Source organism: Dipodomys ordii, unplaced genomic scaffold (assembly GCF_000151885.1).
Source record: "Dipodomys ordii isolate 6190 unplaced genomic scaffold, Dord_2.0 Scaffold7, whole genome shotgun sequence".
Classification (NCBI taxonomy): domain Eukaryota; kingdom Metazoa; phylum Chordata; class Mammalia; order Rodentia; family Heteromyidae; genus Dipodomys; species Dipodomys ordii.
This window is the reverse complement of record NW_012267223.1, coordinates 18,895,148-18,919,931: the sequence shown is the minus strand read 5'-3', so window position 1 is coordinate 18,919,931 and position 24,784 is coordinate 18,895,148. Positions and strand designations below refer to the sequence as shown.

The 24,784-nt window shown below is 43.0% G+C and overlaps 1 protein-coding gene across 2 annotated transcripts in view; it reads right to left on the bottom strand.

Moving 5' to 3' along the window:
* Positions 1-24,784, bottom strand: part of Skap1 (src kinase associated phosphoprotein 1) — a 269,213-nt gene that overhangs the window by 227,317 nt on the left and 17,112 nt on the right. For both annotated transcript variants that reach the window (XM_013008862.1, XM_013008863.1), the window contains exon 3: positions 8,998-9,023. In XM_013008862.1, coding sequence (XP_012864316.1) covers positions 8,998-9,023 — 26 coding nt within the window. The remainder of the gene's footprint in view (positions 1-8,997; positions 9,024-24,784) is intronic.

Here is a 24,784-nt window from a genome sequence, read left to right as displayed (position 1 = left end):
TGTACAATAGCTGAAAAGCTTCACCGACTTCTAAATATCCATTTGGACTTGCGTGGTTAGTTCTTGTGATTAATCCACGTGTGATGAAGGTCTCCGATTCTTCTCTGTTCTGTACAATCTGACTTCCTGCTCATCTTTTTTCTCCTTCCTACATATATTCATAATTCAATGTATGAATATTCTTTTTTATCCCCAAGGTCCTGGCAGTGAGTGAAACAGTGCTGAATGCTATTAACTCTACTGAACAAATGATAAGCCAAGTAAAGAAAGTTTCAATGCATCATTCTTTTTTTTTGTTTTTTTGCCAGTCCTGGGGCTTGAACTCAGGGACTAGGCATTGTCCCTGAGCTTCTTTTTCTCAAGGCTAGCACTCTACTTCGTGAGCCACAGTGCCACTTGTGGCTTTTTCTATTTATGTGGTACTGAGGAATTGAACCCAGGTCTTCATACATGCTAGGCACGCATCCTATCACTAAGCCACATTGCTAGCCCTATGCATTATTCTTGTTTGTATTTTTATTTTTTAATTTATTTTTTTTAATGATGGTAACTGGGCCTTGAACTCAGGGCCTGGGTGCTATCCCTGAGCCTTTTCACTCAAGTCTATTGGTCTACCACTTGAACTACAGCTCCACTTCTGGCTTTTTGGTAGTTACTTGGAGATAAAGAATCTCATAGATGCCAGGTGCCGGTGGCTCACGCCTGTAATCCTAGCTACTGAGATCTGAGGATCATGGTTCAAAGCCAGCCCGGGCAGGAAAGACCATGAGACTCCTATCTCCAATAAACCACTAGAAAACCGGAAGTCGCGCTGCAGCTCAAGTGGTAGAGCGCTTACCTTGAGCTGAAGAGCTGAGGGACAGAGCCCAAGCCCAGAGTTCAGCCCAAGCCCAGAGTTCAAGCCCCACAACTGACCAAAAAGAAAAAAGAAAAAAAGAATCTCATAGATTTTCTTACCCAGGGCTGGCTTTGAACCACAATCCTCAAATCGTAGCCTCCTGAGTAGCTAGGATTACAAGGATGAGCCACCAGAGCCCAGCTTTCATCTTTCTTTTTTAAAGCTGAAGTTTGAATGTATAAGATCTGGGGCTTAAGACTAACAAGACACTGTTTACTAATTGCATAATCATGCTAAGAATAACAGAATTCTTAAGAACCTTCAGAGATAACATTTGCAAAGGGTAGCTGTCAAAATGTTCCAAAATAGAACCAAATTGATTAGCAACTCCTAGTCCAATCACTACAAAACACCTGTGAATCCAACAATTCAAAGGGCAGCCCAGCTTAGTAATATTCTCACATGAACTATATCTGTCACGGGTGGATTGGATAGGAAAATCCCTCGGGGAGCCAATTGGATGGATTTTCCCCGCCCCCTCTCCCCCTTCCCCCTTCAAGAAAATGATCCTTTAGGATGCAGGTTTTCATTTTGACCACTAAGGTGCGCTGCAGCGCGTAGCATCATTCTAGGTCTTAAAAAGGGGGGAAAATGAAAGGGAGAAAGAATTAAAAAATAAAAATAAAGGAAAAAGGGGGGAAAGTAGCCATGTGAACTCTTCTGTGCCTTCCCCTTCCAGAAAGAACGGAGATTTTTTTCCAACTCTTCTTTGATTGCAAATAAAAGCACATCTGGATATTTACGAAGTGGAGGAGCAGCAAGCCACAAATGCAAACCAGATCACTGTGTATGTGACAACCACACTTCATAAAGCAAATTACAGCCTGTCAGCAACCATCCTGGCTTTACATGAACACATTCCACCACTGTTATTGCTCTTTGGTACTTAAAGAGAACCTGCTGAGTTGGAATATCTTCAATAGTAACAAGATTTTGAGCGATTCAAAAATCATGGAAACCTAAATATCTGCTCATATATGGATAAATACATTTTAAAGCAAATGCACTCACCATATAGCAACCAGGCCACCATAATCTAGAATTCTTGGCTTGTGATTTGGTTTCTTTTGGACCCCTATTTTCTCTGTCTTTAATTCTTACTCTGGAGCTATTCAAATGAATGGTAGCATGTGTTGACTTGTGAGAGAAAGTCAGCTAGAATAATAAAAATAAAATAGCTTGCTGAGCTCTTACTGGGTAATGGCTCTGGGTTAAGATTCTTGTATCATCTTATCGAATCATCAGAATAATCCTTAGGATCTATTATTATCCCAAAGATGCTGATGAACATTTGGAGACAGGACACAGCGATGAAATAAATTGTCCAAAGTCATAGAAGTGATTCATAAATGGCAGAGCCAGGCTTTGACCCATGCCATCCTGTGAGCAAGCTTGTATCTTAATCCTCTGAGCTGTTCAGGCTCCAAATCTGCATACTTTATAAATCATTATTCAAAGGCAAAGCATACTGAATGACAGCCAATGACTTGGATTTATGGTATTAATTAGTGTCTTTTGACGTTGGTAAAGTAAGTCGAGAATCAAAACTCTAAATTCTTATTAGCAGCAATACTAACAGTTACCTGGACTAGGAAGACTGCAGCTGTCAGACAAAGACACATGCGCTCAAGAAGGAAGTCAGGCAACTCACAGCTCAAAATAAGATATAGTAATATTGTCGTGATTTTGCTTGGTTTGTTGAACTCAGGACCTCACATTCACAATTAGATTTTTTTTTTTGCTCAAGGCTGGCACTCTACTCCTTGAGCCACAGTTCTACTTCTGGCTTTTTGCTGGTTAATTAGAGATTTTAAAAAAAATCTCACAGAATTCCCTGCCTATCTTGGCTTTGAACCTTGATCTTCAGTTCTTAGCCTCCTGAGTACCTAAGATTACAGGTATAAGCTACTAGTACCAGGCTTATTTCTGCCCCCCCCACTTTTTTTTAAATTGAGGTATCATTAGCCCAAGTACCCATTTAAAGGTAAGAGATATCATTTCAACTTTGGGGAAATACCTCTTAGAGATAAATTGTGATGGACAAATTTTTCAGGCAAGCAAGTGTGTGTGTGTGTGTGTGTGTGTGTGTGTATAATTCACATCTGCTGACAAGGACAGATAGGTTTCAGAAAACGAGTTCTTCCACTATTTATCACACTAGAGTCAGCAGTAACTGGAAGCTTTATTTCTCACATCATATAAATGCCCTTGCCCATAACTAAGAAGTTGCTTTCCTGCGTTAGCAATACTTCCACCATTCTGGTAGGCAAGTTCTTAAGAGGAGAATGTGTTGATACAAAACTAAATGAAAAATTAATGCTAATAAACGTGGACCCACCAGTTGCATGACTGAACCTTTAAATGTCATGCACAGGTCGCTGGCTTTCAAGGCAAGAGAATCACTTAGGTATCCACAAAGGAGGTTGTAAGCAGAACAAAAAAGTTTTTCTTCAGATAATGCTGTTCTCTCCCAACCTTCCTCCTACCCTCTTTCTCTCTCTCGATATTTTATGTTCAGAACATAAAATATTTATTAGCCTGCCCGTGACTCATACCTAGAATCCAAACTACTCAGGAGACAGAGACCTGAGGATCTTGGTTCAAAGCCAGCCTGGACAGGAATGTCTGTGAGGCTTATCTGTAATTAACCAGCAAAAAGTCAGAAGCAGAGCTGTGGTTCAAGAGGCAGAGTGCCAGCCTTGAGGGAAAAAGCTAAGAGATAGTACACAGGCCCTAAGTTCAAGACTTCTTACCAGCACGCCCACATACTCACATGCTCTCTCTCTCTCTCTCTCTCTCTCTCTCTCTTTCACACACACACACACACACACACAAAGAGGCAGAATTTCTGATGGGCATTAATTGGCATGCCTACATTTCTATGTTCAGAAGCTATTCACTTGATTTTCTGTGTTGACCCAGGGACAACAGCATTTGGGAAAAACAGTTTCAAAGCTTTACATTTGTCTCTCTCATCTTTTATCTACCTACATTTTCTAGTTAAATATGGCTATAAAGGCAAAGGAGGTGTGGCTCAAGTGGTAGAGTGCTTGCCTACCAAGTAAGAGGCCCAGAGTCCAAACCTCCTACTGTTAAACAAATCATAGATATTAGTATAATTGTCTATAACTATAAGCTTTTCTGTGTGTAATATATATATATATATATATATATATATATATATATCAATCATTATGTCTTTTTTCTTTTTCTTTTTCCCCCAGGCTGGTCTCAAACATATGATCCTCCCACCGCATCCTCTTCATTGATTACCGGCTTTTTGTCGGTTATGGAGCCTGAACTCTGGGCCTGGGCACTGTCCCTCAGCTCTTCAGCTCAATGCTAGTACTACCACTTGAGCCACAGCGCCCCTTCTGGCTTTTCTGCTTATGTGGTGCTGAGGAATCAAACCCAGGGCTTCATGCATGCAAGGCAAGCGCTCTACCTCTACCTCTGAGCCACCTTCCCAGGTCCCCTTTATGTCTTTTTAAACAAATGGGAACATTTGTTCTATCTGTACCCTGAATTTTCTTCCCAATCATTTATCTTGGTGAGTGCTCTCTGGTAGCACATACTGATTTATTGATTCCTTTACCTTGTTTTGTTAATTAAAAAATAATACATGTACATGGTAAAAAATCAAATCATAGCAAACAATGTAAACGAAGATACTCTCGTTGCCTGTAAGTTCTCTACTACCGTTGCTAATAGAGTTGTGTGTATGCGTTCACAAGCATTCTATACATGCACACACATATGCATGCATGCACATGCACATGCCTGTACACACACATCCATGAAAAGCAGACACTAAAACAAGCTGAATGCTGCTTGGTCTTTTACCTAATAATTGTCCTATGACACACATGGTGTGTGTGTGTGTGTGTGTATGTGTGTGTGTTCATATATGCACATATTTATACCAAATCCTTTCAATTCCATGAAAAGGAATCATTTATTGAACAAGTCCCCTACTGCTGGACACTAAGGCTGTTTGGAGTCTTTGAATTTCACACATGCCACAATGAATATCTGTGTGTGTACACGTGTGTGTGTGCGTGCATGCGGGCACACACACATATGCCAATACAGTAATGGGGCTTGAACTCAGGGTCTTGCATTCTCACTCAGCTTTTTCATTCAAAGCGGATGCTCTACCACTTGAGCCATACCTCCACTTCCAGCTTTCTGCTGGTTAGGGGGAGATAAGAGTCTCTCAGATTTGCCTGCCTAGGCTAGCTTCAAACCTCGATCCTCCCCTCTCAGCCTCCTGAGTAGTTGGGATTATAGGCATGAACCAATGACAGAGCCTGGCCTGACTCTTATTCACGGCACATTTTGCAGGGAATACAGAACGTAGCCACCGACTCCATGATCTACCTGCATTGAAGCTGGGTTATTTTTTTCTCTTGTGCCTTAATATCTACTCCAGAAAGGGACATTTAGAAAAGACATAAAAAGCTTAGAAATGTCAACTTTAGAAAAGGTAAAAAGGGGGATTCTTTTTGGAAAAAAATTAATTTGACAGTAATTTTGAAACAGTATACTAGTTGAAAAATGCATTATTTCACTTTTTTGTGTATGTGCATCCTTGTCCTGGACCTTGAACTCAGGGTCTGGGCACTGACCCTGAGCTGTTTTGCTCAAGGCAACAGCTCTACCACTTGAACCATGGCTCCACTTCCGGGTGTTTTTGTGCATTCGTTGGCGATAAGAGTCTCACAGACGTGCTCCTCACAGACTGGCTTTGAACCACAATCCTTAGATCCCAGCCTCCTGGGTAGCTAGGATTACAGGCATGAGCCACCAATACACATCACATTAGTTCACTCTTAACTTGAGCGATAAATATATAGGAAGGAAAATAATTGAAAAGGTATCCAAGTCAGTAATTTACTACAAAATCAGTTTGCGTGTGCATCTATTTTCTACAGATTCATTTGTACAAAATAGAGCAAATGAGGAAAAGGGAGAAATACTCGGAAGAAGGCAAGGCACAAAACAGCTGTCAAGATGGTTGATGCTCTAAAGACCAGGCCAAAGCCAAAGGCAAGAGTAGTCATCCCACGCCCATTCTCCCATTAATTCCCCCAAACAAGCTGGAAACCTCCTTTTTTAAAGAGTAAGTATAGGTTAGGATATTCTAAGTCCATAACCAATGCTTGTGTTTATAAAATATTAGCATTCCAGGCATAGTGAAAGCAAGATACTTCACAATAAATTACAAATCGTGTAAATTCAGACTTTTTCTTCCATTTGCAAACACGTCATAAATTTGGACTCTGTTTCTTTGTATAAGTCCTACTTACGACTGTGTTAAAAACCTTCTGGCATGAATGCAAAGAGTAGTTTCATAAATAACACTTAGTGAAAAATCACTGTACAGTCCATTAAGTCAAAAACACGTCTCTTCAACTTCAAAGGGAACCGCCCTCCGCCCCTTCCTCTCGAGGGAGGATGAAGATGGTCTTTCTTGGCTGTTTTAATCTTTGCTTCTTGCAGTTGTGCTAACTCCATACTCCAAGTATGTGGTCGTGAGAGATGGGAAGCTCAGCAAGTCTTGATTCCATTCAACAGGCTTCAGAGCAACAAGCTCAGAAATCTCACCCCTCAAGAGTCTACTGTGAAAACTTCTGTGCATGTACCCTACACGGGCAAGCCTCTCAGAAATGCAAATGGGCTGCACAGCCCACACCCAGTTCAGCTGGATTGGATGAGATTTATGGGAAGAAATGCGAACTAAACATGTTGTAACTTCTATAGACGCTGCACTTGGCCAGCTCCGTAAACTTTGTAAGACAATACTCACTACCGCTTTATGAGTGCTTCATTCCACATAAGCAAGACTCCACCATGCTACCAGAAGTCATTCCAACTTGTAATGACTGTGAGGTAGATACTAACAGCATTGTACAGGTGTCAGCCATCAGCACCCTGTATCTAGTTTATTTTCTTAAAAGTTTTTTGAGAGCTATCACTGGTGGCTCATGCCTGTAATCCTAGTTACTTAGGAGGCTGCAATCTGAGGATCATGTCTGAAACTAGCCCAGGTAGGAAAGTCCATGAGACCCTTATCTCCAATTAACTACCAAAACTCCAGACGTGGAGCTGCGGCTCAAATGCTAGCCTTGGGTGAAAAGACCACGCTAAAGAACAAGGTCTTGGGGCTGGGAAGGTAGCTCAGCGGTAGAGTGCATGCCTTGCAAGCATAAGGCCCTGGGTTCGATTCCTCAGCACCACATAAACAGAAAAAGCCGGAAGTGGTGCTGTTGCTCCAGTGGTAGAGCGCTAGCCTTGAGCTGAAGAGCTGAGGGACAGCACCCAGACCCAGAGTTCAGGCCCCATGACCGGCAAAAAAAAGAACAAGGTCTTGAGTTCAAGCCGCAGTACCAGCATAAAAACGACAGGCGCTGGTTGCTCACACCTGTAATCCTAGCTACTCCGGAGGCTGAGATTTGTAGATTGTGGTTCAAAGCCAGCCTAGGCAGAAAGGTCCTATGAGATTCTTATCTACAACAAACTACCCCAAAACTGGAAGTAGAGCTGTGGCTCAAAGTGGTAGATAGCTAGCCTTGAGCAAAAGAGCTCAGGGACAGCACCCAGATCCTCAGTTCAACTGAAAAAGAAGAAAAAAGACAGAAAGAGAGAGGGAGGGAGTGAGGAAAAGAGGGAAGGATGGAAGGAGGAGGGAAGGAAGGGAGGAAGGAAGGAGGGAAGGAAGGAAATAAACAAACTTTGGAAAAGTTTACAGTGCTTTTTTTAGTTAGGAGTCAAACAGTTCCTAAAGCTACTTGCAGGTTTGATCTGCAAGCCTGGGATTCTCTGAGAAGATTGTTAAACATTCCCTCTGCAACAGCCATGGGTGATTAATATTCAGGAGGATGCTTCTGACATTCTCAGAGAACTAAGAGGAACGGAGGCACAGCACCTTCAACATCCCTTCAAGTGGTTTGATTATTTTTTTTTAAATCCCGATTTTGAACCTTTAAAAAAATGTGTTTTAAATTCTGTCCTTTTTTTTTTTTTTTAATTTTACACACAGCTGTCTGTTGTACTTCTTTAGAATCACGCCAGATGCTGGGTTCATCAGGCAAAAAGCAGGGAAACAATGGCTGGGAAGCAATTAGCAGCACCACGGCTGCGCTGAGGCTCAGAGCAGAATGAGGTAACAGGGTTCTCGCGGGACTTCCCAGCCGCCTTCGCTTCTGACATTTCCCTGCTGCCAGGCAGGCTGTGGAAGGCCGCGGGTGATGGAGGAGACAACGTATTGGAACTTACTTCTGGAGCCAATGAAGGATTCACTGAGTTGGATCCCACCCAAGATTTTTAATATGGACTCTGTCACCATCCTATTTGGATGCTACCGGATCCTACTGGTATCTAACAAAGCCCCTCAAGAAAACAAAACAGTCTAGCAACCATCTAGTCAGGAGGCAGAGACATAGAGCTTCTTATTGCTACAAGGCAGCACAAGGGGTTCCCAGCAGGGTGAAGGTTAATTGAACATTCCACTAACTTGCCTCAGAAATGGCTACTGTCACGCCGGGCATGGTGGCACATGGCCATAATCCCAGCTACTTGGAGAGGGAGGGAGGGAGGAGATGGAAAGAGGGATGATTACCGCCAAAGGCTAGCCAAGGGGAAAAGTTAACAAGACTCTATCTCAACCAATAAGCCAGGCATAGTACCACACATTTGTAGGTCCAGCTACAGGACCATACCTAGGAGAATCATGGTCCGAGGCCAGCTAGTAGAGAAATAACTAAAGCAAAAAAGGGATGGGGGCATTACTTAAATGAGAGAGCAACTACCTGACAAATGCAGTCTTGAATTTAAGCCCAAGTACTGCCAATAAAGAAAAGAGAAAAAAAGAAGAAGGAAGGAAGGAAGGGAGAGAGGGAGAGGAGAGGAGAGAAAAGGAGAGGAGGGGAGGGGAGGGGAGAGGAGGGGAGAGGAGAGGAGGGGAGAGGAGAGGATAGAAAAGGAGAGGAGGGGAGGGGAGGGGAGGGGAGGGCCACTCTGTGACACAAGTTAGAAGGGACAGGCAGAGCATCTGCTCATTTTTAGTCTACAACTACCCCTGGCCCGACAGTACTCACCTTGGGGCTGAAAATCCCAACAGTATCTGAAATACAAAAGAAAAAAAATGGAGGTAAGTCCGACTTGTGATTCTTAAGTTCAGTTTACATACAGTGGTTCTAGTGCCAAGTACAGAAAGTTGGCTAATTAGTCAATATCTGGCCCAAGCCTCGTCTGCCCCTGAGATGTGAGCAATTCTTAAAGCCTTACGTGTGACGCTGATGCCCAGCACGTCTAGGTAATTGTGACTTTATGAGGGAAGGTCCCGGTGACCACAGGACCTTTGAGTGGGACAATTCTTCACCGAGGCACCACCTGCTGGTCCTGGGAAGCAAACGCCAGTGGGACTCCCAGTTGTTATGACAACCAACCTCTCCCACATCCTCTGACGCCTCTTACTCCTCAAAGGTACAGAAAAGGTGTGAAGTTGACTCCAGGCTGCTCAACAGTTTAGGATCCAGACCTAAAGAGAGGCCTCGTCACTCACTAGGAACGAGTAGCTTTTCGCTCCTCAGGGGGCTGAGATCTGAGGGCAGCTGGGGCAGGAAAAGCTGTGAGATTCTTCTCTCCAATTAACCACCAAAAAGCCCTGAGTGTAGCTGTGGCTCAAGTGGCAGAACACCAGCCTTGAGCAGAACAGCTAAGGAATATTGCCCAGGCCCTGAGTTCAAGTCCCAGCACCAGCATCAACAAATAAAACACACACACACACACACAGAGCTCATGGCTAGCATGCTACCACTTGAGCCACAGCACCACTTCTGGTTTTCTAGTAGTTTATTGGAGATCAGAGTCTCACACCCCACCCACCCACAGCCCTTTTTGGTTTTATTCTTCATATAGGATCTCCTATTTTTGTTCAGGGCTGATCCCAGACCATGATCTTTCTACCCACATAGCTCAGATTACAGCTGTGAACTATCATGCATAGTTTGTTGGCTGAGCTAGGGTCTCACTAATTATTCCCCAGAATTGGCCTTGAACTGAGATCTTCCCAAATCCCACTTTCTAAGTAGAGTTGGATCCCTTTCCAAGTACCTCACCTATATTAATCCACATCCTCGGCATTCAACCTCTATTATTAAGCCTAGTTTCCAAATAAGGAAAATGAGAGAGCTGGGAAGGTACAGTGGTAGAGCGCTTGCCTTGCATGCCTGAGGCCCTGGGTTCGATTCCTCAGCACCACGTAAGCAAAAAGGAAAAAGCCGGAAGTGGCGCTGTGGCTCAGGTGGTAGAGTGCTAGCCTTGAGCTGAAGAGCTGAGGGACAGTGCCCAGGCCCAGAGTTCAGGCCCAACGACTGGACCCCCCAAAAAAAGAAAGAAAGACAATGAGGTGTCATAAGATGAGATGCAGTTATATTAATAAGAAACTAAAGTGGGGCGCTGGTGGCTCACGCCTGTAATCCTAGCTACTGAGGCCTGAGATCTGAAGATTACAGTTCAAAGCCAGCTCAGGCAGGAAAGTCCATGAAATTCTTATCTCCAATTAACCATTAGAAAACCAGAGCTAGCCATGAGCAAAAGGGCTCAGGGGCAGCACCCAAGTTCTGAGTTCAAGTCCCATGGCTGACAAGAAAGAAAGAAAGAAAGACTTTCTCTTCTCTCCCTCCCCCCCTATCTCTCTCTGTCTCTCTCCCTCTCTTTCTTTCTCCCCCCTCTCTCTCTCCCTCCACCCCCCCTCCCTCCACCTCCCCCCCCCCCCCCCCCCCCCCCCCCCCTCTCTCTCTCTCTCTCTCTCTCTCTCTCTCTCTCGTGTGTGTGTGTGTGTGTGTGTGTGTGTGTGTGTGTGTTGGTACTGGGGCTTAAACTCAGGGCCAGAGTACTGTTCCTTTTCTGCTCAAGGTTGGGGCACTAACACTGGAGCTATAGTGTCGTCTTGGGCTTTTTGGTGATTCACTGGAGATGAGGAGCATGGACTTTCTGGCCAGGACTTTCAAGCCATAATCCTCAGACCTCAGCCTCCTAAGCAGCTAGGATTACAGGCACCTGTAAATAGCACCTGGCTATCCCCATTTTAGAGATGCAGAAACTGAGATTCCAGAAGCTCAAACCATTTGACCACGATCACAGGACTCTGAAGTGGCAGAACTGAAATGAGATTCCAGAAGCCCCATTCTTCGATTCCACATTAGCTGCTTTCGATTGGCTGTACCATAGCAACAAACCTAGGACTTCAGGGAAGACACCGCTGCCTTGTCAGACAGCCTGTGTGTCCTGAGGGGTGGGTCCACAGCGGGGCTTCAGGGAACTCATAAGAAGAACATATGCTTTCTGTTCCCTTGTAGAAAAGCCCACGGACTTCCTCAGTGTCTGTCTGTCTGTCCCGTCAAAAACCAATAGGACCTACTGGGTTAGAGAACTACAGCTATCATGGTATTATAAAACTAGCAATCCAAGCTGGGAGGCAGGAATCCTATCTGTTCCAGAGGTTTGAGATACAGAGGACTGTGGTTCAAAATCAGCCTGGACAGAAAAGACTCCAGCACAAAAGTTGGACTGAAGGCATGGCTTAAGCGGTAGAGTGCCAGCCAAATGAGTGTGAGTCCGCCCTCAAAAAAAAAAAAAAACCTAAAAAGAATGAATGAAAAAAAAAAAACAAAAAACCCAGAGACTAGCAATTCAGAAAGACCAGCCTCAGTGATGTTATAAATTTGTAACATCTGGGTACAACGTTTGCAACTGAAGTATTAAAATCATTAGTTTATTTGCATCTTATGGAATATATAAACATGATCACACATATCCCACCTTGGTAAACCATCTGTTGAACAAAGAAACTAGATGATTTAAGGATATGCAATACAGGGTTTTTACAAGAAACTGATTTTTTTAAAGGATATGCAAAGCTGAATTTCATCTTTATGTCAAAAACAGTCATGCATTTTGTTTTTGTTTTTTGCCAGTCCTGGGCCTTGAACTCAGGGTCTGGGCAGTGTCCCTGGGCCTCTCTGTGCCCAAGGATAGCGCGCGCTCTTCCACTTGAGCCGAAGCACCACTTCCAGCTTTCTTCTGCTTATGTGGTACTCAGGAATCGAACCTGGGGCTCCATGCATGCAAAGCAAGCACTCTACCAGTAAGCCACACGCCCAGCCCCTAGCCAGGCCTTCTGAATGCACAAGGTGTAGCTGCTCCACCTCCCTCCTGTCCACCTTTCTCTTTCCATGGCCATCTCCAAACAACACAGCAAAGACTCACACCACAGGGCTACTGATTCCACTAGCAGACGCGGAATCATAAGATTCCAGTTGATAAGACCAACAAAACACCTTGTAATTGACCTTGGCCAACAGGTCGCATGGTAAAGATGGATCCGTGCTCAAGTAAAAGGCTTTGCCAAGCAACGCCAAGCCTCTGCTCTGTAGATATTCCTAGCTCCTAGGGATCTTTTCACACTTGGAAAGACTCGCCTTGATTTGGAATTCTGGTTCTACCACCAGTGTCCCGTCATTAACCATCGTAGAAGGAATGGGCAAGTAGCAAAGGGCAATGTGGCCGCCGACACCCACAACAGACATGGGGAATGAGCGCCACCTGGTGGAAGTATCTAGGGGAGGCATCAAAGGCTCAGGACCCCAGGGGTCCAGATTCCAGACCCAGAAACAGACAGCAAAAAGATAATCCTTAGTAGGGAGGTGGTGCCCTCCCTCTAGGCCCAGTTCCATCAATCAGACCCAAACTATAAAACCCAGTGCCTACCTACAAGGGGCTTACCATCTAGCCCAAAAGACAAGATACTTGCCATATGGAGAGTTAACAAGATAGCATGATAAGAACAGCTAATCTACATGTAATGGCTAAGGACCTGTCCTAAGAGGGTCCGGGGTTCTTTTAGATGTGATATTTCCCTGGTTTTGAGTCAATACCCCTAAAGTTTAGAAACCCTTTCCCAGCTACACAATGTTCTATTCACAAAATACCATAGCAACAATCATTTATTAAATAACATACAAACAACCTTCCCTGATATTGACAAAATAAATCATGGCTCTTCCTCAAGTGTTTAAACTCCATTTCCAGATGATTTTTTTTTTAATTTTAAGAAGAACTTAGGGCTAGAGGCATGGCTCAAGTGATAGAGTGCCAGCCTAGTAAACATGAGGGCCTGAGTTCAAACCCTAGCATTGCCAAAAAGAAAAACGTCTCCTTTTTGCTTTCTAGCATAAGGACTGAGTTCCCATGAATAAATCTTCACTGATGTGTCTACAAGATTCCCATCCTTGCTGTTTTCTCTCTCTCTCTCTCCCCTCAAGGCTAGTGTTTTACCACCTTAAGCCACAGCTCCATCTCTGGCTTTTTGAGGTTAACTGGAGATAAGTGTCTCATGGACATTCCTGCCAGGATTGGCTTTGAACAGCAATCCTGGAATCTCAGCCTCCTGGGTAGTTAGAATTACAAGCATGAACCACAGTACCCAGCTCTTTTTTTTTCTTTCTGCTTTTAATGGGCAACAAAATATAACACAATGACCTAATCCAAAAAGAAAAAATACTCACTGGGTATTCTGTGACAAAATTAAAGATCAAAATGTCAGGTCACATTTGAAAGGAGAATCATTGGAAGCTCTATTTGTTGTTCCATGGATTGATTGTCTTTAAGTCTTTGATTTGTCCATGGTTGTGGTCAGCTTCAGCCGAAGCTACTTGAGAGCCAGTGAGAAGGTGCAAGATAAAGACTTGATGGTAGATTGTGAGACAGGCAGCAAGTTCAGTGCCAAAGAGCAAAGCCCGAGATAGCCTTTTGTTTCCAAACTTGTGTACTAGGAAAAAAACAAACTAATAAACAAGGCTTCCCTCGTACACAGAGGTTCCAGCTGACTGCTTTGTTTCAATTTCTGTCTTTGGCTCCTGGCCCTGTCATTCTGTCAAGACCTGGTGGAGATGCCTGATCGGATGCTCATGTGACAGTGGCTGTGTCCCATATACTCAGGGCATCCCAGCTGAGGACACCAATGATCAGCACTTCCACTGGCAGATGAAGAAAATGAGGCAGTGGACGTTATTCTGGTTTCCCCACCCTGTGCAGCCACCAAGGTGTATCTTGAGCAGAATGGGAGGAAATTTGAAAGCCTGAGCATCACTTGAAAGTGATTCTGTTTCTATGGAAACCCTTACAGCTACTTGGACCAACCCTCTTCAGTGATCATGTCTTTAAGGTTTCCCTTGTTCTGAACAAGGGTCGTATCATTGACCCAAGAGCAGATGTTTACACGCAAACTTTCAAGCTGGATTCATTATCCCGGCTCATTTGGGAGGGTGGATTTTTCTCAAGATGAACATCTGGATGCATTCTCTAAACCTTCAATGTGAACAGCACATTCACCATGAGATCAATAAATCCTTCACTTTGTGAGGAAAGGGGAAGTCCAGAAAACCTAAACTGTGCACTGCTTGACAGAAATGGTCTAGAAACGATGAGGTTGGCTCAGAACTCACACGGTGGTTAAAAACTGAAGGCAGAAGAACCCAGGTCTGGATCATTCCAGAACCTGCCTTCCTCCTTGGTGAGGGAGGATTTGGGATCAGATAGAAGAAGGGCTGGCAGGGCAGGGGAGGGTGACAAAGAAGCCAGGGCGAGGGATGCAGAGGGAGAGGCCAGGCGAGGGGCCGGGAAGAGGTGCGGCACTGCAGGCGGAAACAGATCTATCTGGGAAGGGGCTGAAGAGGCTAGGAGCAGGTTCCAGTCCAAAGCCTCTGTTTTCTCTTTGATGCTGTGCCAACAGTGAGAGGTGCTATGACAGGACAGACTGATAAGGGCTAGAGGGGGGTCGATTGAAAAGGGGAATTGAAAAGGTTGTTGACATGAAACACATTCACGAATGGCCAGCCATCATCCTGGGTTCAGCTAAAGTTGAAGACTAAGATTTACTGTGGTAGCAATTCAATTGGACCATTTTTCCTTAAGCCCTGGTTAGCCGCCCAGATGTGGAGAGAAGTTGAGCCATTCAATTGATCCAAGATTAGGGATTTTCTAGGCTAGGAAAAGGACAAGAGAGTAAGAGAAAAAATGGGAGGGACAGGCCATGGAGCTCAGACTGACCAGGGAAGAAACTAGTTGTAAGAGACTTGCCTACAGTGTCTGTACCTATGAAAAATTCTTAAGCTGGGAGCTCATGTCTGTAATGCTAACTACTCAGGAGGCTGAGATCTAAGGACTGCCATTGGAAGCCAACCTGGGCAGAAAAGTCCAGGAGACTCTGATCTCTAACCAGAAAAAAGTCAGAAGAGGAGGTATGGTTCAAGTGATAGGGTGCTAGCCTTGAGGAAAAAAATAAAAGCTAAGCTAGAATGTGAGACCCTGAGTTCAAGCCCCAGAACTTGCACGCATGCGCGCGCACGCACACACACACACACACACACACACACACACACACACACACACACACACACCACAATGGCCAATAACGATAAAGACCAGCAGAAGCAAGAGTTCTCATCCTTTCTTAGGAGATCATAATACTCCTCTCTCAAGAGAATAGAACTGCCCTTGGTCCCTCAGTCTCAAACTAGTCTTGTATGTACTGTTTTCATGGAAACATCACTTTTTGCAGACACAGAGGCCACTGAAGCCTTCAAAATGCTGACACAGATGAGCAGCACCAGGTCCTAAGCGCTTCTTGCTGCCCCTGCCCCCATCTTCTCAGTGCTGATGAGAAGAGCAAAGGCTCTGGCTCTACAGACAGCTCTAGGCTGCAGCCCCAACTCCATCTTCATCTTTAAAACAGAAATATGATTCAGCGCCAATGGCTCACACTTGTAATCCTGGCTACTCAGGAGGCTGAGATCTGAGGATTGCAGTTCAAAGCCAGCTCAAGGCTGGAAAGTATATGACTCTTATCTCCACCTAACCATCAAAAACCCAAAAGTGGAGCTGTGGCTCAAGTGGTAAAGCACTAGCTTTGAAGACAAAGCTCAGGGACAGTGCCCAGGCCCTGAGTTCAAGACTGGCACAAAAACAAAAACAGAAATAGGAAGCCAAGTGTAGTAACTCCTACCTGGAAACTGAAATTCAGAGCCAGCCCAGGCAGACAAATCTAATTATCTCCAAATAACTAGTAAAAAGCCAGAAGTAGAGGTGTGGTTCAAGTGGTAGAGCACCAGCCTTGAGTGAAAAAGCTGAGCAAGAACCTGAGGCCCTGAGTTCAAACCCCAGTACCAACCAACAAACGTATAGAAATTTTCACCCTACCTGCTTCCTCTGATTCTCCAGAGAATTTGCAAAGGTAATGCATGGAAAAACCTGCGAATAGAGCCAGCAGCTGGCAAAATAAACATCAGCTGATTAGGTCATTAACATGACCATGAGTTCAGTGATCTAACAGGCCAACACAACCTCAAGATCTCTTGTTGAAATTCCCCTAAGCAGCTCACCCCATCTCTCAGGCTCATTGTCACTTCCTGTATTTCCTGGGCCAGCACCCCTTGCCTGTCCTACCTCCTTATCCCTGTCACTCCAAGACAGAGCTTTGAGGCTCCGCTAGCCTCCTGCATCCATATCTCCTGCAGAACACTGTGCACACCTGCGCCTGCCTGTACACACCTGTATACGGCGCAGGTAATCTGAACTCTCAAAGGAAAGAGATATTGAGCGGGCGATCAACAAGCATTTGCTAAATCAGAAACAACAAGAGCGAGCTCTTGTTGAGCGCTAGCTCTCTGAGCTCAGAGTAGACAGTAGAGTCTATTGCAGGGAAGGGAGGGAACCATGCAAAGAGGAGGGGCAGGTAGACAGGCACCCCAACAACACTGTGGAGTGTGTATTTATTCCGAACAAGGTGAGCGTTGGCTGCCTTCATTTTCATCCAGCATCCTCACACAAAGGCAAGAGAGGAAAGAAAGCAATGGGGTTTTTTTTTATTAAAGGAAGAAGAGAAAGATAAAAATAAGAATGCTTTGTTAACTTAGATTTTTCATTCAAACAGCCTGGTGATGGTAGCTCATGCCTCTAATCCTAGCTGCTCAGGAGGATGAGATCGGAGGATCACAATTCAAAGCCAGCCTGGATAGACAAATCCATGAGACTCTGATCTCCAACTAACTAGCAAAACCTGGAGGTAGAGGTGTGGCTCATGTAGTAGAGCACCAGCCAAGTGAAAAAGCCAAGCGAGATCCTGAGTTCAAGCCCTAGTAGTAAAGGGGGAAAAAAATCTTCATCTAAACAAAGAATTTCTTCCTTATTTTTTTTTTTTACTTTTCCTTCCCAAAGCCTAGCTTCAAAGACTAACCACAAGATGACCAGCAAAAAATATACTTCAAAAGACATGTCTGACTACACACTGCAGTGGCAAGAATCCAATACATAAATACAATCAATTTGCTTCCTCATTAAAAGCTTTCATGAAGAAAATGATTTAATACAAATGCAAAGGCTACTGACACTGATTAATTGAAAAATAACAAGAGAATCCTAATTAAAAATGGAATATCATTTCACTCACTCATATTGCAACAAAATCAGAATAAACAGAAAAAAGCAGAATCTAGAGAGAGAACCTCTTCTGGAAATCACTCAAAGAATTTTGATGAACTATTGGAATGTTGGTAAAATTCCTAATCTGTATGTGTGTGTGTGTGTGTGTGTGTGTGTGTGTGTGTGTCTGTGCTAGTACTGGGGCTTGAACATAGTTCCAGGACTCTCTCCCTTAGCTTTTTCAACTCAAGACTGGCACTCTATCACTTCAGCCACAGATGTACATCGGATTTTTGCAGGTTAATTGGAGATAAGAGTCTCACACTTTCTTGCCCAGGCTGGCTTTGAACAGCGATCCTCATATCTCAGCCTCCTGAGTAGCTAGGATTATAGTCATAATCGTCCAGAGCCCAACTCTTCAGTATATCTTGTCATAGGATCACAATCAATCTCCAGTAGCATGATTGTTGGATTACTATTATGTACAAATTTGCTCTTCAGATAGAATGAAGAGGAAAACAAACTGTAACAGGCAGATGAGGCAGAGAAGCAGAAAAGTTGAATTCTGAGTCTCGAGTCACTTTATGAAGACTGACAGGGAGCCAAAGATCGAGGGATCGGAAATCAGGCAGGTTGGGGGAGTGAAGGATCGGTAGGCCTTCTTAGAGGTTTGGGGAGTGAGAGGAGAACCACACAGAATGACTTCCCAGGATTCTGCCTCTGACGTCGGGAAAAGGTGGAAGACTTTGGCTGTGAGAGAGTGGAAGGTAACAAAGTCAGTCCTGGCCCCTGGGGCTGTTAGATTGCTTCCTGCTTCACGTCACAGAACACCGGACAGGAGCTGAGACAAGTAGAAGTTTATTCTCCCCACAAACCTTCTGTCTAGGCACCAGTGGCTCACGCCTGTAATCCTAGCTACTCAGGAGGCTGAGATCTCAGGATTGTGGTTCAAAGCCAGCCAGGACAGGAAAGTCTTTGAGACTCTTATCTCCAATGAACTTGCCAAAAGAGCCAGAAATAGAGCTGTGATTCAGGTAGTAGAGCTCCAGTCTTGAGTGAAAAACCTAAGAGACAGAGCCCAGACCCAGAGTTCAAGTTCTAGTACCAGTACAAACAAAACAAAACAAAGTCCAAAGATAGAGGAGTCCAGGGTTGGTGCAGGCCCCAGCAATGACATGAGGAATCCAATCCCACCCCATCGTTCTGGTCTAGCACTGTGGAGCAGAGCGGCGTTTTAAAGTGACTCCTGCCACTCAATATATCATTATTGCTCATTTAAACTGTCCTGTCAGAAATTTCTGACCAGTGGACTCTACAGTCCTTAAAACTACCGCGTCAGGTGCTGGTAGCTCACATCTATAATCCTACCTACTCAAGAGGCTGAGATCTGAGGATTATAGTTGGAAGTCAGCCCGGGCTCTTAACGTCCATTAATCAACAGGAAGCAGGAAGTGGATGTGTGGCTCAAATGTTAGAGTACCAGCCTTAAAGTGAAAAAAGCTAAAGCATAGAACCCAGACCCTGGTTTTAAGCCCTAGTACTCTGTGTGTGTGTGTGTGTGTGTGTGTGTGTGTCTCTCTCTCTCTCTCTCTCTCTCTCTCACACACACACACACACACACACCTTCTATGTTTTATAAATCCTAGACCAACCACTGGACAAAGCAGAATGGCTTCAGCTAGCAACTGACCCCTAGCTAGCAAGGTCTGTGGTCAAGGGAGAAAGGAGGAGGCCTGCTAAGCAGACATACAGTAGGGTCATTTAACTTGGAAAAGTCTGAGGTGGCCCGAACTACTAGCTCCTATACAGAGTGCCATACTAAGAACTAAGGGGAAAAAAGACTCCTTGGTCTATCTTTCTGACTTACTCTGCCTTCTAAAGCCTCAATACACATTTATTCTCCTACACATTTACTTGTTTTTGAATTTAAAATAAAAGAAAAAGTAGTGATATGGGGAGGGAAGCTAAAGAAAACCTCACGAGGGACTTTTTCTTCTAAGCAACTATTAGCTATGCATACTGCCTTCATGAACGTGTCATACATCTATCTCGCCAGTGATGAAATGCTTCTGAGGCCCCTCCAGTGTCTCAAACAGGGCATCTACGTATGCAGTCAAAGAAGGAGAGACTAGGAACAGAATTAATCTACTTCTGCCATATGGCGCTGCTCAATGCTGGCTGAGGCCTGAGCACTCCATTTCACAAGAGTCATACTTATTCTGAATTTTAATCATTTTAGGATCAGCAAACATATGCCTACCAACCTGCTTCATTTACCCAAAATTCTGAAGCATAATCACACTGCACACTCAAAAAAAAAATGATTGGTTCTTTTTAATTCCGAGTGGGCTTCGAATTTCTCTCTTACCAGTTTCTCAAAACAAAGTAGCTGCTGATAGCTTCATCATAATGTCCTTACTTGATAAAATCTTCAAACAGGCTGGGGGTAGGGGGTGGGCACTGGTGGCTCAGCCTGTAACCCTAGCTACTCAGGAGACTGAAATCTGAAGATTGTGGTTCAAAGCCAGACTGGGCAGAAATGTCTATGAGACTTTTATTTCTAATTAACCAGCAAAAAGCCTGAAGTGGAGCTGTGGCTCAGTGGTAGAGCGCTTGCCTTGCATGCCTGAGGCCCTGGGTTCGATGGCCCAGCACCACATAAGCAAAAAGAAAAAAAGCCGGAAGTGGCGCTGTGGCTAAAGTGGTAGAGCGCTCGCCTTGAGCTGAAGAGCTGAGAGACAGCGCCCAGGCCCAGAGTTCAGGCCCCACTACTGGATCCCCCCCCAAAAAAATTATTTCTCAAATAGTTCTGTTAAGTAAGTTCTCAGTTGCTTCGTGGCTATTTTCATTGTCAGGTCACAATATTGCATAAGTGGAACCTTCTCTGGTCCTAGATTTTTCAGCCTTGGGACTGGTTGAAGAACAGGAATCTTCTCCCATCTCCTCCACACACACACACACACACACACACACACACACACACACACACACACACACACACACTATTCCTGTGAACACCCCACAGAGCCATTACACCCCCCCTCCTCCATTTCCTTTTTCTAGAATGGAGACATTAACATTATCTAACACATACTCCATAGAACTAAACTACTTTCATCTCCTGGATATCTAATAATTTCAAGATAAGAACAGAAAAATCAGTTCTGCTTTTGTGAACTTCTGTCTCACATGCTGGAAAGCCAGTCCTAATGCCTCTTGAACATGTTTCAGTGACAACATTTACTGCACTAGGGCCAAAATGATTTTCTGCCACGTTCAATTCTAGTTCAATAAAAAGAATAAGGGCTTTAGCTCTAACCTCTGTCTTTTTTAATACCATAAAATGATTTTAAAAAATGTAAAATTGAGTTCCATTTCCTACTGGACTACCAATCTCATACTAGCTTTCCTTTGATCAGATTTATGAGAAAAGTCAGAAATTGCCTTTCCTTTAAAAAAAAATAAATAAAAATTTCAAGATCTCCTGGGCAGAATGTTTGAATTGAATTTCAGCCCTCAATAATTGCTGGCCCAGAAGTAAGTATAAAAGTTAGCCATTTCCTGTTAGTTATGACAGAAATAACAAACTGGATGAGATCCTTAGTTCAGTCTCATCCCAAAATAATAAGGTTATTCCTAGAAAACTACCATTGTAAAAAACCACAAATATATATAATTACATTTCCAAATTGGGGAAGTCTCTGGTTTTCTGAAACCACAATGAATGAGCCCATGGTTTCCAAATTGCAAAGACAAACCAATTATATTTTTGCAACATTTTATTATCAAAATTTTTTAATATACCTGAAGAAAGAATACCTACATTTTCTCACAACTTAGACCCCATGATTCATATTTTATAATATTTGCTTTGAAACAGATCTATCTTATTTATCTATCTATCTATTTATTTATTTTTACAGTACTGGGGTTTGAACTCAGGGCCTTACACTTGACTAGACAGTCATTTTACTAGTTTGTGCTACATCCTTCTGTTTTTGGATATGTTGTATCTTAGGCCATCCTTGAAATTCAGGCCTTCAGATCTCTATGTTCTAAATAGCTAGGAGAGGATTAAAGGTCAACATCACCAGGCCTAGCCGTTATCCCCAAAGCTTTGACATACATATAATACATGAGACTTCACTATTTGGTTGTGATTCTTTTTAAGGCAATGACCTTTTGAAAAACCCAATGACTTTTTGCCGCTTTTTTTTTTCCCAGTACTGAGACTAGAATTCAAGGTCTTGGTAAGATGGAGGTTCTCACTGACTTTTTGCCTTGGCTGGCAGTAATCTATACATCTATATACCTATACATCTATATAATCTATACAATCTATGTAATCTATATAATCTATATATCTTTGACATCTTTTACCTCTTAAGTGACTGGGATTGATGCCCAGCCCCTCCTTTTCATTCTCAATAGAGCACAGTATTCTGTTTAAGGAGTTCAGTACTGGAAGAAATATGTATTGACCCATTTTTTCAAGCAATCTAAACATTCTCTTTAAAATACATTATCTAAAACTTCAGTGTAAAATCTTAAAGGCTGAACATTAAAATAACATAATACCGTTTTATTACTGGACATTTATTCTAAACAAGCAAGGGCTATGCTCATTGGTAGAAAATTATCTTAAGAAACAGATTTCTTCATCTAATCTTTTTTTTAAAAATCCATTACTACTTAGCATGGAAAGTATGAAAATATTATTCTATAGTAGACTTACTTATATAAATATTTATTTTGTGGGATGCCCAAAGGGAAAAATCGTCACCAGCTAATACTACAATAGCCCAGTGTAAAAGAAAGAAAAAAAAGATCAAATTACATCTTGAAAGATACTAAGATACCACCACAAGTGAAAGAATAAATAATACAATCATTAGTATGAAATTAAAAGGAGGATTACACATATCAAAGACTTTCCTTAAAAGACCAGCTTTCTTCTAAGCCAAGCCAGAAAATCAATGGTAGGTAACGCTGTACTAATTTCAACCTCAAAGCTAAGAGAAATAAACACAATCCCTTAACCCTAGAGAAGTAAATTCCCAAAAATCTTTAACACACTTGTGAAATCTCTGGATACATCCATTTGGCATCAATCAGCCCTGAAGTTATTGCATGTCTTTCGCTGTGTGTGTAGTACGCACACAACAGTATGGAACTCAGGGCGAGGGCTCCTTCCTTTTTTCTTTTTTTAAGGATAGAAAGGAAGAATAGGACTGAAAAGGGAAGAAATGAATTATTAGTCAGGGTGTTCATGGCTCATGCTTATAGTCCTAGCTACTCAGGAGGATAAGACCTAGAGGATCTCAGTTTCACACCAGCTTTGGGCAGAAAAGCCCATGAGCTTCATTTCCAGCAAAAAGCATGGCTAGAGGTATTGTTCAAGTGGTAGAGCATGATGTACTCAAATTATTGCTATAATTCTTGAGCCTTTCAAAATTATTGTACAAATAGGATTTCTGCATTGGTACCAAATATCAATCTTTGTCTTTTTTTCCTATAGTAGAAAGTATCAGAATTATATAGATTCTTACTCTGAATCATTTTTTTTAATTCAGATTAAGCCAGGTTAAGCAGAAAACCTGAAATTTCCACAGAAAGTCAGAATTCTTTTTATGAGGTTTATGCTAGCAGTGGATCAGATTTCATGCAGAGCAAAACGCTTGCCCACCCACCATGAGACTTGTTCTCAGGAGTCTTTCAGCCAGTATTTTAAATGTCCTGGGTTTTGCTACATGAATTTCTTTATTTCTCTCATCTCAAAAGCCTATAAATCTTCTTGTCTCTTGTTGGAATTCCTTTAGTATTATTAAGCTGCACAGAAGGAAAAACTCTCCATGGTTCTGGCCTTTGCTTCCAACAGTGAGCATAAATGACTAGTTGTCTCAAAAAAAAAGGTAGGAGGACATCAGACAAGAACTGACCCCTACCTCAGTAATAAAAATATTGCTTCCTTCATCCCTCCTCCCACTCTCAATATATTATCGTTGTCAGGTGACCTCCACTGGAGTAAAACATTTAAGAAATGCTCCACTGTTTCTCCAAAAGTGTAAGGATGTCATCGCGTTTCAGAGTGTATTTCATGTGTGTTTCATTCCAGGTGTTGCACATCTGGAGATAATCCTGCAGTGACTATAATCACACAGACAAACTTTCATCCTGAACCTAAGCCTTCTCCAAAAGTACTCAATAAAACCCTGGAATTAACCAGGTATGGCAGTACACACGTGTAATCCCAATACTCAAGCAGGAGATAGCAAGTTCCAGGCCAGCCTTGGTTTTGTAGTGATACCGTCCCTCAAAATAGCAACAAAAGAAAGAAAGGAAGGAACGAAGGAACGAAGGAAGGAAGAAAGAACCAGGGGCTGGTGGCTCATGCCTGTAATCCTAGCTGCTCAAGAGGCTGAGATCTGAGGATCATAGTTAGAAGCCAGCTAGGGCAGGGAAGTCTATGAGACTCTTATGCCAATAAACTGCAAACAAATAAATAAATAAATAAATACAAACATGCCAGAATGGAGCTGTGGCTCAGGTGGTAGGGTGCTAGCCTTGAGCAAAAGAAGCTCAGGGACAGCTCCCAGGCCCAGAGTTCAAGCCCTAGGACTGACACCCAAAAAAAGGAAAAAAAAGGAAGGAAGGAAGGAAAGAAAAGAAAGAGAGAGAGAGAGAGAGAGGAAGGAAGGAAGGAAGGAAGGAAGAAAGAAAGAAAGAAAGAAAGAAAGAAAGAAAGAAAGAAAGAAAGAAAGAAAGAAAGAAAGAAAGAAAGAAAGCTGTTACTTTTCAGGGAGAATGTCTCTCTGACAAGCAGTTCAAGGAATAGCAATGAAAATCACAGCTCAGAACATGAAATACCACCACAGAGCTTCACTTTCTGCAAAGCACAAAGCCTGCCATCCATTTTGGTTTTGTCTTATATGGAAGGAAGACTGCCTAAGTAATACTTTCAATCCAAAAAAATATATAGCTAAAGATGAAGAGGTGATACTATTATTTTTTAAGACAGAGAATTGCTTTGCTGTTAGAGCTGGAAAACAGATGAGGGCTGGGGGGGTCATCTATGACTCTTGACACAACCACAGCTTCTTTGGGTCAGTCACTCTAGACAATTGAAAGGCTGGTGAAGGCACTTTCAAACCATGGCAACTGAGTCACACACTTCAGTTTGCCAAAATTTGCCTTGCTTCAATTTGCCACAATGGTGGCAAATACCAGCCAGAAACAAATAGGGTCAAATCCTTAGAATTTACCCTGAACCAGAGGCCCTTGCTAATTTACTCTTCTCACCTTTCATTCTCCAGCATCGCAATGTTGAAGAAAGAAGCAAGAAAACAATCGAGTGGGAAGCTGTAAATATCTGTGGTATTTATATTTATCTAGTGGACTTTC